Below are 15,401 nucleotides of genomic sequence, written 5' to 3'. Positions count from 1 at the left end.
GTTAGAGGTCAAAATAAAATATGGATCAAAGGCAAAATAAAGTGTACGCGACGCGGCGACTAGGCAATCGCGCCGCAGCACAAAGTACTGTAGATGCCGCAGGTGCTGGCGTCAGCGCAGAGCGGCCGGGCAAGTCTCAGTCCGCGGCCGCGCTCGACGGTGAATCTACCCGCGTAGAGATCCACCGAAAGCCCAGAGATCCCTTGCGATCGCCGGCGAAGGCGGTACGTAGCACCGGCAGTCGCAACCTGCACGCAGCAGGCAACCGGGTCGTAAGTCCGGTATCGCTCCGTCGGGTCGTCGCGGCGGCTCCGTCGTCGTCCAGTCCGGGTGCAGTCAGCTCCAAAGTAAATCCGAGTCCAAGTCCAGGGGGTAGCGGCGGTCGAATGTTCCTGAGGGGCGATGAGTCCGGGCGGGCAGCGAAGTCGGGAAGAAGCGGGGCGGAGAGAAGAAAACGCAGCGGTAGTCGGTCGAAATCTGATTTATTATGACGAATATTCCCCTATATATACCCGCTCTGGGTGCCTCGCCGTAGCGCCGCCCGGCCGTGCCTGACCAATCGCGGAGGGGGGTATGTCCGCCAATCACGGCGTAGAGGGAGCGAGGGCATTCGCGTACCGTCTCCCTCTAGCACGTATAAGGACATCCCCACTCCGCTACTTCGGCGCAGTCGAGCGCGCACCACAGAGCGGTATACACTTTACAATTTATTCAGTCTATAATAATGTCTTAAAAATAGCTTAATCTAGCCTAGAGCTAATTTCTCCTCGGTATGGGCAAAGACCACCCCCGAAAGCGACACATTTCAGTCTTTATTGAGGGGGTAGTACATTGCTAACACATACCGAGGTCCCTAAGCTAATTAATTCTATTTCTAAGTCTACATTTTCTTTACGTCGGCTACACTCCCCCCTGCCGAGGAGGCATCCTTGCGCCGACGTCGTCTCCCAGCAGCAATACGGCGAGCTTGATGGCGGGTCTCGTGTATGTTCCGGCGGCTGTCTGGACCCTGGCGCTCCTCACTTGTCCGTCCTTCCCCGGGGTGACTGCTATGACGCGCCCCCGCGGCCATTCGTTCCGCGGCAGGGCTGCGTCCGTGATCACCACGATGTCGCCGACCCTAATAGGTGCGGCAGCCTGTTGCCACTTTCGCCTCTGTTGTAGCGTCGGAAGATACTCCCGCATCCATCTCTTCCAGAAAGCATCCGCTAGCTTCTGTGCCACGCGCCATTGCTTCTTCAGGCATATTCCCGGCGGTACGCCTCTGTAGTCCGCCAAATGCGGTTGGGCCCCGCTCGACCCGATGAGGAAGTGCATCGGTGTCAGAGGGGCGGCGTCTCGGCTATCCAGCGAAACATGTGTCAGGGGGCGAGTATTAACTGTATACTCGGCCTCCGCTATCGCCGTCATTAGCGTCTCCTCCCGAGGGTACTGTTCTTTAAGTATTGCCATCAGCGCCCTCTTTACTGACCGGACGAGCCGTTCCCAGGCTCCCCCCATATGAGGTGCCGATGGCGGATTGAACACCCACTCGATTCCCCTCTTCGTGGCCTCGTTTTGGAGCTCGGGATCCTCAGCCATTCCTCTCATGGCGTCCGCGAGCTCCTTGTCAGCTCCCCTGAAGTTAGTGCCGTTGTCCGAGTATATGGTACTAGGGTGCCCCCTGCGAGCGGCCATCCTTCTCAGCGCCTGTATCGTCGAGTCGGTGCTCAGTGACGGTGTGACTTCTATGTGCACCGCCCGCGTCACCATACACGTAAACAGGGCCCCGTACCGTTTCTCACGTCGCCTTCCGATCGTGACGTGTACGGGCCCGAACATGTCCACCCCGCAATGGGTGAACGGCCTGACGTGATGATCCAGGCGGCCGGCTGGCAATTGTCCCATGAGCGGCGGCTGCGGTCGCGCTTTCTGCATCCTACAGAAGCGACACTCGTAGATTACTTTCCTCACATTGGTCCGCAGTCGGGTGATGAAAAACTGTTGTCTAATCTCGCCGAGTGTTCGCTCCGTGCTTGCGTGCAGTCGCGACTCATGGTAGTGCCGGATCATCAATCGGGTGTATGCGTGTGCGCCGTCTAATATTACTGGCGCCTTCATGGGCTCGCTCACAGCGGGCGCTTTGGTTATGCGCGTCCCCATTCGCAGGACGCTTTCGTTATCTAGGAACGGGGTCAGCCCTATCAAGCGGCTCCCCCGCGGGAGGCACTCCCCCCGTCTGATTGCAGCTATCTCGGCTTGGTAGCTGTCTTCTTGGCATATCCTTATCCATGCCCTTTCTGATTCCTCGAGCTCCTGGACCGTGAGCGTAGCGCTCCCCGGACTCCCTTTTCGGCACCGATTTACAAACCGCAGTACCCACGCCGTAGTCCGGATTAGACGTCTCCACGACGAAAACCGTAATTCGTCGGGGAGCATTGTCATAACGATAGCGCTGTCCGCGCACTTAAGCTCCACTTCTGATTGAGATGCTGCCGTCGTCACCTTGAGCGGCGGCCATTCATCCCTTCCTCTTCTAATAAATTCTGGCCCGCTGAACCATACACCGGTCGGCGATATGTCCGGTATCTCGCCGTCTCGTGTCCCGAGATCAGCCGGGTTCTGTTTCCCTGGAACCCACCGCCACTCACGAGCCTTCGTGAGCTCATCTATCTCCCCCAGGCGGTGGGCCACAAACGGCGTGTAGATGCGGGAATCGCTCCGGACCCAGCACAGCACCGTCATGGAGTCCGTCCAATAGAATGTTTCCCGCAGTTGTACGCCGCATTCCTTCTTGATGGTTGCTGCTAGCCGCGCAGCTATAAGCGCGGCCTGCAATTCCAGGCGTGGAATTGACAGCGCCCGTAACGGGCTCACCCGACACTTGCTGGCCACAAATGTCGCCCTTTTCCCGGCGGCGGTGTCCTCTACGATATACGCAACGGCGCAGCTAGCTTGTTCCGATGCGTCGGAAAACACGTGCAGCTCTACCTGCTGGCCCTTGCTCGCCACGCGCCGCGGGATGGCGCACTCGGTCTCGCGCAGTATGTTTATCCAAGTGCGCCACTTATCTGCCTGTTCTATGCTTATCTCCTCGTCCCACCCTATGTGGGATCGCCAGATATCTTGCAGTAGAATCCGTGGGCGTATCGTCAAACACCCGACGAACCCGAGCGGGTCGAATATGCTCATGACCTCGCTCAGGATTTTCCTTTTCGTTGGCCTCCCGGCCGGGACCTCCCGTGACGCCGCAAACTTGAAGCGGAACTCGTCAGTCACCGGGTCCCATTTTATCCCCAGAACTCTCTCAGTCGTCGAGGTTCCGCTGATAATGTCTCGCGCGCACTTGCCCCTCAATTCCTCGGGGATTGTTTCTAGGACTGCGGGATCGTTACTCGCCCAGTTCGCGAGGGTAAACCCGCCCCGCTGTAGAAGTTCGCAGACCTCTCTGCGCAATCGAATCGCATCTGTCGTGCGATCCACAGCATCCATGTAGTCGTCCATGTAGAACTTTCGAAGCACGGCATCTCTGGCGGCGGGCATGTCCTGCCCGTGGTCTTCCGCGACCCGGTTCCGCACATATTGGGCGCTGCTCGGGGAACATGCAGCGCCAAACGTCATAGACGTCATAACCATCTCCCGAATTTCCTCGTCGGGATTATTTCGCCAGAGGAACAGCTGCGCCCGCTGGTCCTCCTTCCTTATCTTTATTTGGAGAAACATCTCCCTTATGTCCGCCGCCAGCGCGACCTTCCCCTCGCGAAATCGCATGATATTCCCCACAAGCGATGAGAGGAGATCCGGTCCATTGGCCAACATGCCATTCAATGAGGCCCCGTTACAAAAGCTGGCGGCGTCGAACACAATACGTAATTTGTCGGGCTTGTTTACGTTTGTTACTGCGAAGTGGGGGAGGTACCATCGCCCACTCGAAGTGTCCTCTATTTCGGCCGTTGCCAATTCCCGCGCGTACCCCTTGGCGAGATATTCTTCAATCTTCCTTCGGTAGGCCCCGGCGAATTGACTATCCTTTCTGAACTTTTTCTCCAAGCTTGAGAAGCGGTTCAGCGCGATACGGCGATTGTTTTCCAAACAAGGCCCGCCTTCCTTCCATAGAAGCCCCGTCTCGTACCGCCCTTCAGGTAGGAAACGGGTCGTAGCCTTCATGACCTCTATGGCTTGCGCCTCCTGGCGCGATATTTTCGCTGCAGCGCATATTCCCAGCGCATCCACAGCATAGTTCCGCTGGACTAGCTCTTCCAGCCTCTGGTCCGCACTTAACGCCATCAGAGTATTGACGCAAGTCTGGCGGAATCGCCCCCCATGAACGACCGTTCCCAGGGCCGTCTCGGAGGCGATGTAGTTCCCGCAATTACGCGCCTCTCTTGACACAATAAGTGAGGCGTTGTCCTGGCCGATCAGTAATTGCGGGCGCACATGCTGCACCCTACCATCTATACTAGCCACCGGTTGTGGCGGTAGATGCAGCTTCCGAATCGTGTTTGCACGGAGCGAGAATTGTCCCTTCGCAGTCCCGCGCACCTCCAGTGTCACCTTCCTCGAAGTTGCATCGGTAACGCACATCCCGCCAGCACCGTGAATCCTCAATCCTCGGGCACCCCCTGGTTCCGCGATGTCGTTGGCAATCTTCGAGTCCAGCAGTGTTATGGTTGATCCCTCGTCGAGCAATGCATAGACGTCCGCTTCTCCGCGCGGACCGCTTAGGGTGACGGGGATCACCTTCAGGAGCACTGGCTCCTCACGAGCGTGCGTGCTCGTAACCAAGTTGTAGACTCGGGAACTGTGTCCGGAGTCGATGTTCCTTTCGCTCGTACTCGCGGCTTGTCTCTCGTCCGCGAGTGGTCTAGCGCCCCCGGTGCCGGCAGCAGCGGGCGAATCCCGGCGGGCGCTGCTATCTGGCGCTCTTATTTCTGGGTCGGATCGAGCTTCGCGCACTTCGGCTCGATCCCTCGTATGAAGTGTTTTGTGGTGCGTTCGGCGGCACCCATCGACGCCGCACTTCCTCGTATTTTTGCAACTCACATACCGGTGAGTATTCGCTAGACACGCGTAGCACAGATTTTTCCGTCGCACTATGTTCCATCTCTCTGTGACACTACACTCTAGATACTCCTGGCAAGATTGCAACCAGTGGCTCTGTCCGCACAAAACACATGACACGACACTATTCACATTTTTCTCCACAGAAATCACTGTATGCACCTGCTCCCGCTTGTGAGGCCTCTCGCGCTGTCTGTCTTTTCCGCTATATACGTGCGGCTCTATACCGCCGCCTATCATTGCCGATTCCGTCATGTCTTCCAAAAACAGCGCGAAATCCTTCGCGGTGGGCCTTGTGGGGTCTCCCCTTCTGCTATACCACCATAGAAACTTCATACACAGCGGCAACTTGCTCACTAGCTCGCTTAGCAGCTGAGGCGTCGACATGTAGTCCCCGCCGAAGCTTTCCAAGGTCGCTATCGCGTTCCGAACTGCACTCGATAGGTCCACTAATGCCTGCGTCGATCCGTCGTTCTGTATGCAGCGGAGTCTTCTCACCTTTTCCAATAGTGATGACACAACGATGTCTGGCTGACCGTAGTGAAGTTCTAACGTCTTCATTATGACGCCTACTTGGCTCGGGTCCACGAGTAATGATGATACCGATTCTCTAGCTCGTCCCTTCAATGCGCGTTGTAGACGCAGGAGGTTCTCCGGATCCGAAAGGCAGCACATCTCCGTCGACTGAGTGTACTGCGATTTGAACGTGGCCCATTCCTGCGGCTCTCCGGCGAAGACGGGTAAATCCTTGGCAGTGGACTGGCGCGCGATCAAAGCGCCGACCCTGCTGACGTCTTCTGGGACTGAAGCCGGGCTCCTTCCTTGCGAAGCCTCTAATAGTACCGCCATCCTCGATAATACTGTCATGATGTTGTCCATGTCTGTTGTACGCGCCGCGGGCTCGGGATTCGCGTCCGCGCGTCCGCGGCTGCTCTCGACGTCTCGTAGTGTAGCGCGGAGATTTCGAACTTGCGTTCTTAGCCTTTGGACGGTGTCCTCTGACGAATCCGATTCGACAGAGTCTCCTTCCATTGGCGGTTCTTCTCTGGGTGGTGTGCCTCCTCTCCCTGAGCGAAGCGATGGGGTTCTCGAAGTCATCTCTAGGCGCTCTGCGGTGAAGATCCGGCTCGAAGGACCAACTTGTACGCGACGCGGCGACTAGGCAATCGCGCCGCAGCACAAAGTACTGTAGATGCCGCAGGTGCTGGCGTCAGCGCAGAGCGGCCGGGCAAGTCTCAGTCCGCGGCCGCGCTCGACGGTGAATCTACCCGCGTAGAGATCCACCGAAAGCCCAGAGATCCCTTGCGATCGCCGGCGAAGGCGGTACGTAGCACCGGCAGTCGCAACCTGCACGCAGCAGGCAACCGGGTCGTAAGTCCGGTATCGCTCCGTCGGGTCGTCGCGGCGGCTCCGTCGTCGTCCAGTCCGGGTGCAGTCAGCTCCAAAGTAAATCCGAGTCCAAGTCCAGGGGGTAGCGGCGGTCGAATGTTCCTGAGGGGCGATGAGTCCGGGCGGGCAGCGAAGTCGGGAAGAAGCGGGGCGGAGAGAAGAAAACGCAGCGGTAGTCGGTCGAAATCTGATTTATTATGACGAATATTCCCCTATATATACCCGCTCTGGGTGCCTCGCCGTAGCGCCGCCCGGCCGTGCCTGACCAATCGCGGAGGGGGGTATGTCCGCCAATCACGGCGTAGAGGGAGCGAGGGCATTCGCGTACCGTCTCCCTCTAGCACGTATAAGGACATCCCCACTCCGCTACTTCGGCGCAGTCGAGCGCGCACCACAGAGCGGTATACACTTTACAATTTATTCAGTCTATAATAATGTCTTAAAAATAGCTTAATCTAGCCTAGAGCTAATTTCTCCTCGGTATGGGCAAAGACCACCCCCGAAAGCGACACATTTCAGTCTTTATTGAGGGGGTAGTACATTGCTAACACATACCGAGGTCCCTAAGCTAATTAATTCTATTTCTAAGTCTACATTTTCTTTACGTCGGCTACATAAAGGAATGGGTAAATGGTCAAGAGTTAATTTTAAGAAAATTGTAAACCGTATGTATTCTTCAGCCTATGTATTGTCCGCCTCCATAGTGTAATGGTCAGCACGCTTGGCTACCGTTCTGGAGGTCCCGGGTTCGATTCCCAAGGGGGGTAAAAATAAATATAAGTGATTTTTTCACTGTAATATTTATTCAATATTACCATGGACTGGTACCTGAAGCGGAGGGCTGATCACCTTTCCTTCATAAGTAAATTGATCATGATAACACTGCGTTTATAAGACACAGTGCCCTATGCACCATTGGGGTGCGGATAAGGGTTTTATATTATATTTTTATATGTATTCTTAATTTTTCTCTCTTTTTTGTGTTTAAAAAGAACTGCACCGACAAGATACACAAGGTGGCTTAGTGGGTCTTTGCAATACATATTTTTTAAATATGTTAAAAATTGTGATTTAAATAAATGTATACAAACTAAATTTTTTATCGTATTAGATATAAGACTAATATGACAACCAAAAAAAATTTAAATGTCGTATTCAACTTTTTGTTCATTGGTCATATTCATGTCAATTCAATTTTTTTTGTGTAATTGTTGCTCCAGTATTTTTTTGTAAAAGATAATATCAAGTAATTAATCCAATGAAGGGAAATGCGGAAATAATAAGCTGTCATCGAAATGATTAATTGAAAATAACATGTATATATAAATATTCATATATATCTATATATATATATATATATATATATATATATATATATATATATATATATATATATATATATATATATATATATATATATAATATATATATATATATATATTATATATATATATATATATATATATATATATATATATATATATATATATATATATATATATATATATATTTATATATATATATTTATATATATATATATATATTATATATATATATATATATATATATATATATATATATATATATATATATATATATATATATATATATATATTTATTTATTTATAAATATATATATATATATATATATATATATATATATATATATATAAATATATATATATATATATTTATATTTATTTATTTATAAATATATATATATATATATATATATATATATATATATATATATATATATATATATATATATATATATATTATAAAAAATAATATTAATAATAATAATACAACCCTTATCCGCACCCCAATGGTGCATAGGGCACTGCGTCATATAAACGCAGTGTTATCTTTATCGTTTACGCATGAAGGAAAGGTGATCAGCCCTCCGCTTCAGGTACCAGTCCAGGGTAATATTGAATAAATATAACAGTGAAAAAATCACTTATATTTATTTTACCCCCCTTGGGAATCGAACCCGGGAGCGTGCTGACCATTACACTACGGAGGCGGACATATATATATATATATATATATATATATATATATATATATATATATATATATATATATATATATATATATATATATATATATATATATATATATATATATATATATATATATATATATATATATATATATATATATATATATATATATATATATATATAATAATAACCATATCCGCTCCCTAGGTGGAGCATATGGAGTCCACAAACTGTCTCCAGGCTTTTCTGTCGGCTGCCAGCTCCCTTGCATCCTCCCAAGTCAGATCCGCGTCGCGAAGTTCTGACGAGAACTGCCGACGAGTTGTCAGCAATGGTCGTCCTGGGCGGCGCGAACCTGATGCCTTGTAAAAGAGGCAAGCTTGATTAAGGCTCTCAGGAGGCATGCGGAGTACGTGGCCAAGCCAACTGAATCGCCTTTTTTTGACGACAGTTGTGACCAAGATTTGCTGCGTCCTACGCCTTATCTCTTCATTCCTCACAAAGTCAAACCACCGCACGCCTAAGATTCTCCGCAAACACCTGTTCTCAAAGCTTAGTACACGGCTGCTTTGGGCCCTTGTAAGGTGCCATGTTTCACAGCCGTATAAGAGAACAGGAGCAATGCAGGCATTGTATAGGCGGCATTTGGTTTTCACCGAGTATAAATCCGATCTCCAGACAGCCTTCATACTGTTGAATGCGGACCCAGCGAGTCCTAATCGCACTCCCAGTTCCTTTTGAAGGCTGCCATTTTCAGTCGCGTACACTCCCAAGTACTTGAAACTCTCGACCCTTTCGATGCGCTGGTTACTCAACGTCAAGGGTTGTTGGGCATCTAGGCATGAGCTGTTGCACAACACATGGGTTTTTGCAACATTTATTGTAAGCCCCATGTGCGTAGAGTACCTATTTACCCTGTCGACGATCAATTGAAGACCCTCGACGGAGTCATCAATTAAAACAGCATCATCTGCGTACTCTAGGTCGCAGAGTTTCCGGGAGGGGGAGATGGATATACCTCGGTCAGATGGTAATGACTTTCGAGGAATGAAATCCATGAGGATGATGAAGAGAAACGGTGCAAGGACGCAGCCTTGTCTGACTCCGGTAGAGACCCCAAACCAATCCGTGACAACATCGTCAACTCTCATTCGGCATTCACTATTGAGGTGAAGGGACTTAATTAGCTCCACTAATTTCGCAGGCACCCCATAAGCTTCCAGTACTTTCCAGAGTGTGGGCCTGTGCGGACTATCAAACGCTTTCTCATAGTCTACAAAACACATCGCCAGAGAACTGTTAAATTCCTGGCTCTGCTGTAGAATGTGACGAATATTATGGATTTGATCCGCACAGGACCTGCCAGGCAGAAACCCTGCCTGGTTTTCTCTGAGCACCTGCATAATGGGGGCTCGGATTCTCTGCAAGATTACGTGGGCAAGCACCTTCCCAGGTACGCTGAGTAGCGTAATGCCGCGGTAGTTGTCACAGTTGAGTGGATCACCCTTCTTATGTAACACGGTAATCTCCCCATTTACCCAGTCTCTAGGGCATCGCTCTTCTTCCCACACACTGGACATTAATTGGTGTAAAGGGCCAATAATGCCAGTAACGCTGCATTTCAAGAATTCCGGGTGGATACCATCAACACCAGGGGCAGTCCCATTTTTCAATTTCGACACGGCAGCTATAATTTCTGCCTGTGTCGGTGGACCATCAGGTATGGCGACCGCCCGCGGAATGCTTGACGCAGCCTCCGTGGGAATATCGAGGATGATTGGAGGAGGAGGGCGATTCAAGACCCTGTGGAAATGATCACGCCATATTTCCTTTATACGATCCGCGTCAGATTCGGTAACTCCATTTGTGTTTTTCACAGCTCCAGGGGTTACCGAATTCTTTCCGCAGATCTTCCTTGTTATTTGGAATAATTTCCGCGTGTCATTTCCTTGGGCAGCATGTTCCGCCGTTACAATAAGAGAATCGAGATGCCGGCGCTTATCGAGTCTGCATGATCGTTTGACTATACGATCTTGGCGCCTGTAGTCATCTCTGAGGGTGTCCAGTTGGTAGGGGTCACTTTCACTGTCCCTCAGTGCTTTTAAGTGAGCGCGCTCAGCCATCTTTCCCCAGGTCTCATCTGACATCCAATGGGGTCTTTCTCCTATCCTGGGGCCAAGAACCTCATTGGCGGAAGAGTTGAGAGCCGATTTGAGACTGGCCCACTGTGCCTCAATCGAGTCAACATTATATATATATATATATATATATATATATATATATATATATATATATATATATATATATATATATATATATATATATATATATATATATATATATATATATATATATATATATATATATATATATATATATATATATATATATATATATATATATATATATATATATATATGTATATATTTAAAATAAAGAATTTTAATATTTTCATCGCTACAAAAGTATTGTGAAATTATCCATTTCAGAAGTTTATTTAATAGTTAATTCTACTTGAACATTGTAAAATAGTTTATATTCTTTATTTTCTCTTTCTTATTTGCGTGTATATTAGGTTAAAATGTAAATAAAAAAATGCATGTAAAACAAACTCCACCGACAAGACACACAAGATGGCTTGGTGGATCTATGAAATAAAATATTTTTAATGTGTTTAAAATTGTTCTTTAAATAAATGTATACTATTTATGTAAAAAAAAATAAAAAGTGTGTGCTTTCTATTCCATTTAACTAGACTGAGCCACACAACGAGTAACCAGGTACAGCACAACTTAAAATACAGGGCAGGCCTAAGGGGTCAGACAGGATTCGTTGGTCAAAAAGTTAGAAACCACTCCCCCATAAAAAAAGTACCGTAGAACGGGGCTACTTGAACTTTGATGTGTTACTTGAGCCCAGTACAAAAAAAATAGATCTGTATTTGGTCTACAATAATCTACGTATCGACATGATTCATTGTTTCCCTGACAGGTGACACTTATTGTCACGATACGTTCATTATTGTAGACCAAATACAGATTTAAATCTCTTTTTTGTACTTGGCTCAAGTAACACATCAAAGTTCAAGTAGCCCCGTTCTACAGTGATGTATTATTTCAACGTACGGGTCATCACACTTACCGTAATATGTAATAATTGGACGTCGACCTTCTTGCATTCACCCATTTCTTCAGCTAGGTTGGCTGCCTTGAGAGTGGTCCATACCACGCCTCAAGGTGCCTCAGATACAACAATTCACCTCATTATTTCCTTAAAAGACCTCAAAATTAAATTCGTAGAAAACTGACATATAATCATATAACATTTCAATAGTCAAACACAGTAATTTTTAGATTTGCCGTTTAGTTTGTAGAACTCCATTTTAGTTTATATTATACATTGAATATTAAAATTTTAAAAAACATATTTTTAGAGTGTACTAAATTGTATTTTATTGTTAAAAACACAAAATTTGTGACAATTGTTTCGCCTTATCCGCCTCCGTAGTGTAATGGTCAACATGCTTGGCTACTGGAGGTCCCGGGTTCGATTCCCAGGGGGCGTCAAATAAATATAAGTCATTTTATCGATGTTTTATTTATTTAATGTAATAATACCCTGGAGCGGTCGGCTGATCACCTTTCCTTCATGTGTTAACGATAAAAAACACTGCGTTTTTATGATGCAGTGCCCTATGCATCATCGGGTGCGGATAAGGGTTTGAATTGAATGAAACTTTCGCCTTCTTATGGCATTTTTAAACTACTGTGATGATTAAATGGGCTGAGGGTCCTTGCATAGCTAGACAATTCTAGGTACTTAGGTAATAGTTATAAAATGTGCAGTAATAGTTATGAGAGAAAACAATAGTTGAGATTGAGGCCAAGTGTACAATCGTTAATGGGGAATGTAGGTACTTACTATAGAATATCATTGACAGATGTAACAACCTAAGAAAAAAAAAACTCAAATCGGGTGACTGAGGTCACCACACGGTGGTGATTCCTGGAACTTTTTGATCAAGATAGTATCATTTTCGGGAAGTGGAAGAATCTATTGACATAGCGTTGTGAGACAAATAATGTTTTTAAATTTCATTAATTGATTCGGCAGTCACTTTGTGGTAAAATCTATCCATTTTTAATTAATGTTTTACTTAATAAATACCACTATTTCTTAAAATCTACTGTGACACGTGTTTCCATGCATTCCGCATCATTTTCTGTGTGGAACTGTGGAAGTTCGTATATTGGTATGACTTCCCGAAAATTCAAAACAAGAATCAGGGAACATGAATTATGTTTGAGAAATAATAATTTTTCGGAATTCGCTAACCATTTAATAGATAATGATCACAAATTTAACCACAATAACATAGAAATCCTAAAAATAATCAATGCGAAAAGCCATAAACTACAACATTTTGAAACAATAGAAATTCATAAGAATATAAATAACAATAAACCCATTATTAACAATATGACAATGACTAAAGTCTCCCCCTTTTTGTCTATGTTCCCTCTGATAAGAAATAAAAATAAAAAATAAAAAACAGCTACTACCCCTCTTCAACCTTCAACGTCCCAAGGACCCAACTCTAAAATTTAGAATTAGCTTCACATACGGTGTTTGAAAATGATGCGGAATGCATCGAAACACGTGTCACAGTAGATTTTAAGAAATAGTGGTATTTAAGTAAAACATTAATTTAAAAAGTTTTTAAATTTATTTATTTTTTTACAAAATGTCAATAATATTAGTATATAACCACTCACCGAGATTTTTAAAACTACACAAAAATTTTGTGTAGTTTTAGGTATGTAAATGGTGCTATGGTGGTGAAGGGTGATATTGTTTGCATGCTGTAATAGTAATTGTCCTGACGAAGAGACGGGTACGTCTCGAAACCGGTAGACATAAAAAACTAACCACAAAGTAAATGCTTTAAATATCAATAATATTCAGAATAATGTTTTTATAGCTTTAGACCAGTGGTTCTTTATTTGGGTTCGATGGACGTTATGGTCAATCCTTTTGAGCAATCCTTTTCTAGGATTCTGGATATAAGAACTAAGAAAAGGAACAGAAAATGTTGAGAATATGACATGAGAGAGACTTGCCAAGGTAAAGCCGCGCATTTCTGAACTGGTCTCTGAAAAGCAACAGCAAAAGTCACACTGATTTGCAGTAAATATTCATTATTTGATCATGTTAAAATGGTTTTGTCCATTTAGTCCGCCTCCGTGGTGTTATGGTCAGCACGCTCGGCTACCGTTCTGGAGATCCCGGGTTCGATTCCCAAGGGGGTAAAATAAATGTAAGTGATTTTTTCCCTGTAATATTTGTTCAATATTATTACCCTGGACTGGTACCTGAAGCGGAGGTCTGATCACCTTTCCTTCATGTGTAAACGATCAAGATAACACTGCGTTTATATGACGCAGTGCCCTATGCATCATTGGGGTGCGGATAAGGGTTTTATATATATTTTATATATGTGTGTATAAATATGTTTTGAATAAAAAAAAATACATTTTATTTTTATAATAAATGGTACGGTGAACGCGCATATGAAACTGGTGGGGTTCAGTACCTCCGACACTGTTAAGAACCACTGCTTTAGGTAATAGGGTATGATCACTCGGGAGGAATATCTAATTTAACAAACTCAACCTATAAAGGATTGTATTAGCCTCGTTTTGTGCTTATAGCAGCCGATATGCCTAATCAATATTTTCATTCATCATCTTCTTTCGCCAAATTTGCCTTCGTAAAAACGTTGTTTTCGTAAGTTGGTAACGAACGACGTCACAGAAACAAATCCACACTATTAATATTACCGCTCTATAAAGCAGATACAGAAAGGGATACGCCCCATAACACACCTGATGACGTAAAATTCGACGACGTATAGGCGGTGTCCGTTTTTCGTTTTATTAAAATATCTAATGTTCAAATCTTCATATCTCTCTAACTTATGAACAGATTTCAATAATAATGTTACCGATAGTCTTGTGATTATTCATATTAATTTATTAGCCAAAAATAATACATCATGAGAATGATCCATTGTTTTGAAAATTGAAAATGGTTGTGAAAAGAAAAAAAATATATTGAAAGTTAGGGAGTTAAAAAAATGAAAAAAAAAATCTCGTACTGAATTGTATATTTGAGATTACACCCTTAAGTTATCAATGCAAGGTACAATAGTAATCTTTGTATCTACTCTTATTTTAACACCTGTTTAAAAATTAACCGTTTTTACAGAATAGTCGTTCAACAAATGTATGTTGATCGATTTCATTTATGTCCGATTAACAAAGCCCTTAGGGATTGGATTTATAAAACGTTAATTATTATTTTTAAATCGTTACTTCCTCATGGTTGTACGTTTAGCATTGAACTTATTACTATAGGTCAGGGGTTTCCAATGTTTTTAGTATGGGGGCCACAAGAGATTTTGTTGGCGATAATTTTGACCATATTACTTGTAAATCATAACATTTTGAGTACATACATACATACATATAAATACATATACTGTGTACATATGTTAAAAAAATTTAAAACATTTTTTTTTGCAGGGCCAAGCTACCGCATGTGTCTTATCGGTGGAGTTCTTTTTACATAGGTTTTTTTATTGTTTTTACCTATTTTAACCTATAATATAATATATGTATATATATATATATATATATATATATATATATATATATATATATATATATATATATATATATATATATATATATATATATATATATATATATATATATATATAATATACACACAAGAAAAAAAGATTAGTCCAAATATGATACTTGCTCAGAAATCTGGATTTTCTCCACTTATCAGTAATTTTTTTTTAAAAACGACATCTATGTAAATATTTATAAAATATGTAAATATGAAAATATTTGTAGAATTGGCGTCTAATTTGTCTAATTTAATTTACATATTAAA

General features: G+C 44.4%; 1 protein-coding gene across 1 annotated transcript; it reads right to left on the bottom strand.

Annotated features, from left to right (window-relative positions):
• Positions 1-900: 900 nt before the first annotated feature.
• LOC148304529 (uncharacterized) lies at positions 901-6,138 on the bottom strand. Its single transcript, XM_088268129.1, has one exon. It carries the CDS (start codon positions 6,136-6,138, stop codon positions 901-903), a length of 5,238 nt encoding a protein of 1,745 aa, XP_088124255.1.
• Between the last annotated feature and the right edge of the window lie 9,263 nt (positions 6,139-15,401).

The sequence above is a fragment of the Brachycentrus maculatus genome, unplaced genomic scaffold (assembly GCF_059751285.1).
Source record: "Brachycentrus maculatus isolate JH-2025_06_01 unplaced genomic scaffold, ASM5975128v1 h1tg000313l, whole genome shotgun sequence".
NCBI lineage: Eukaryota > Metazoa > Arthropoda > Insecta > Trichoptera > Brachycentridae > Brachycentrus > Brachycentrus maculatus.
This window is presented reverse-complemented; position numbering and strand designations above follow the sequence as displayed.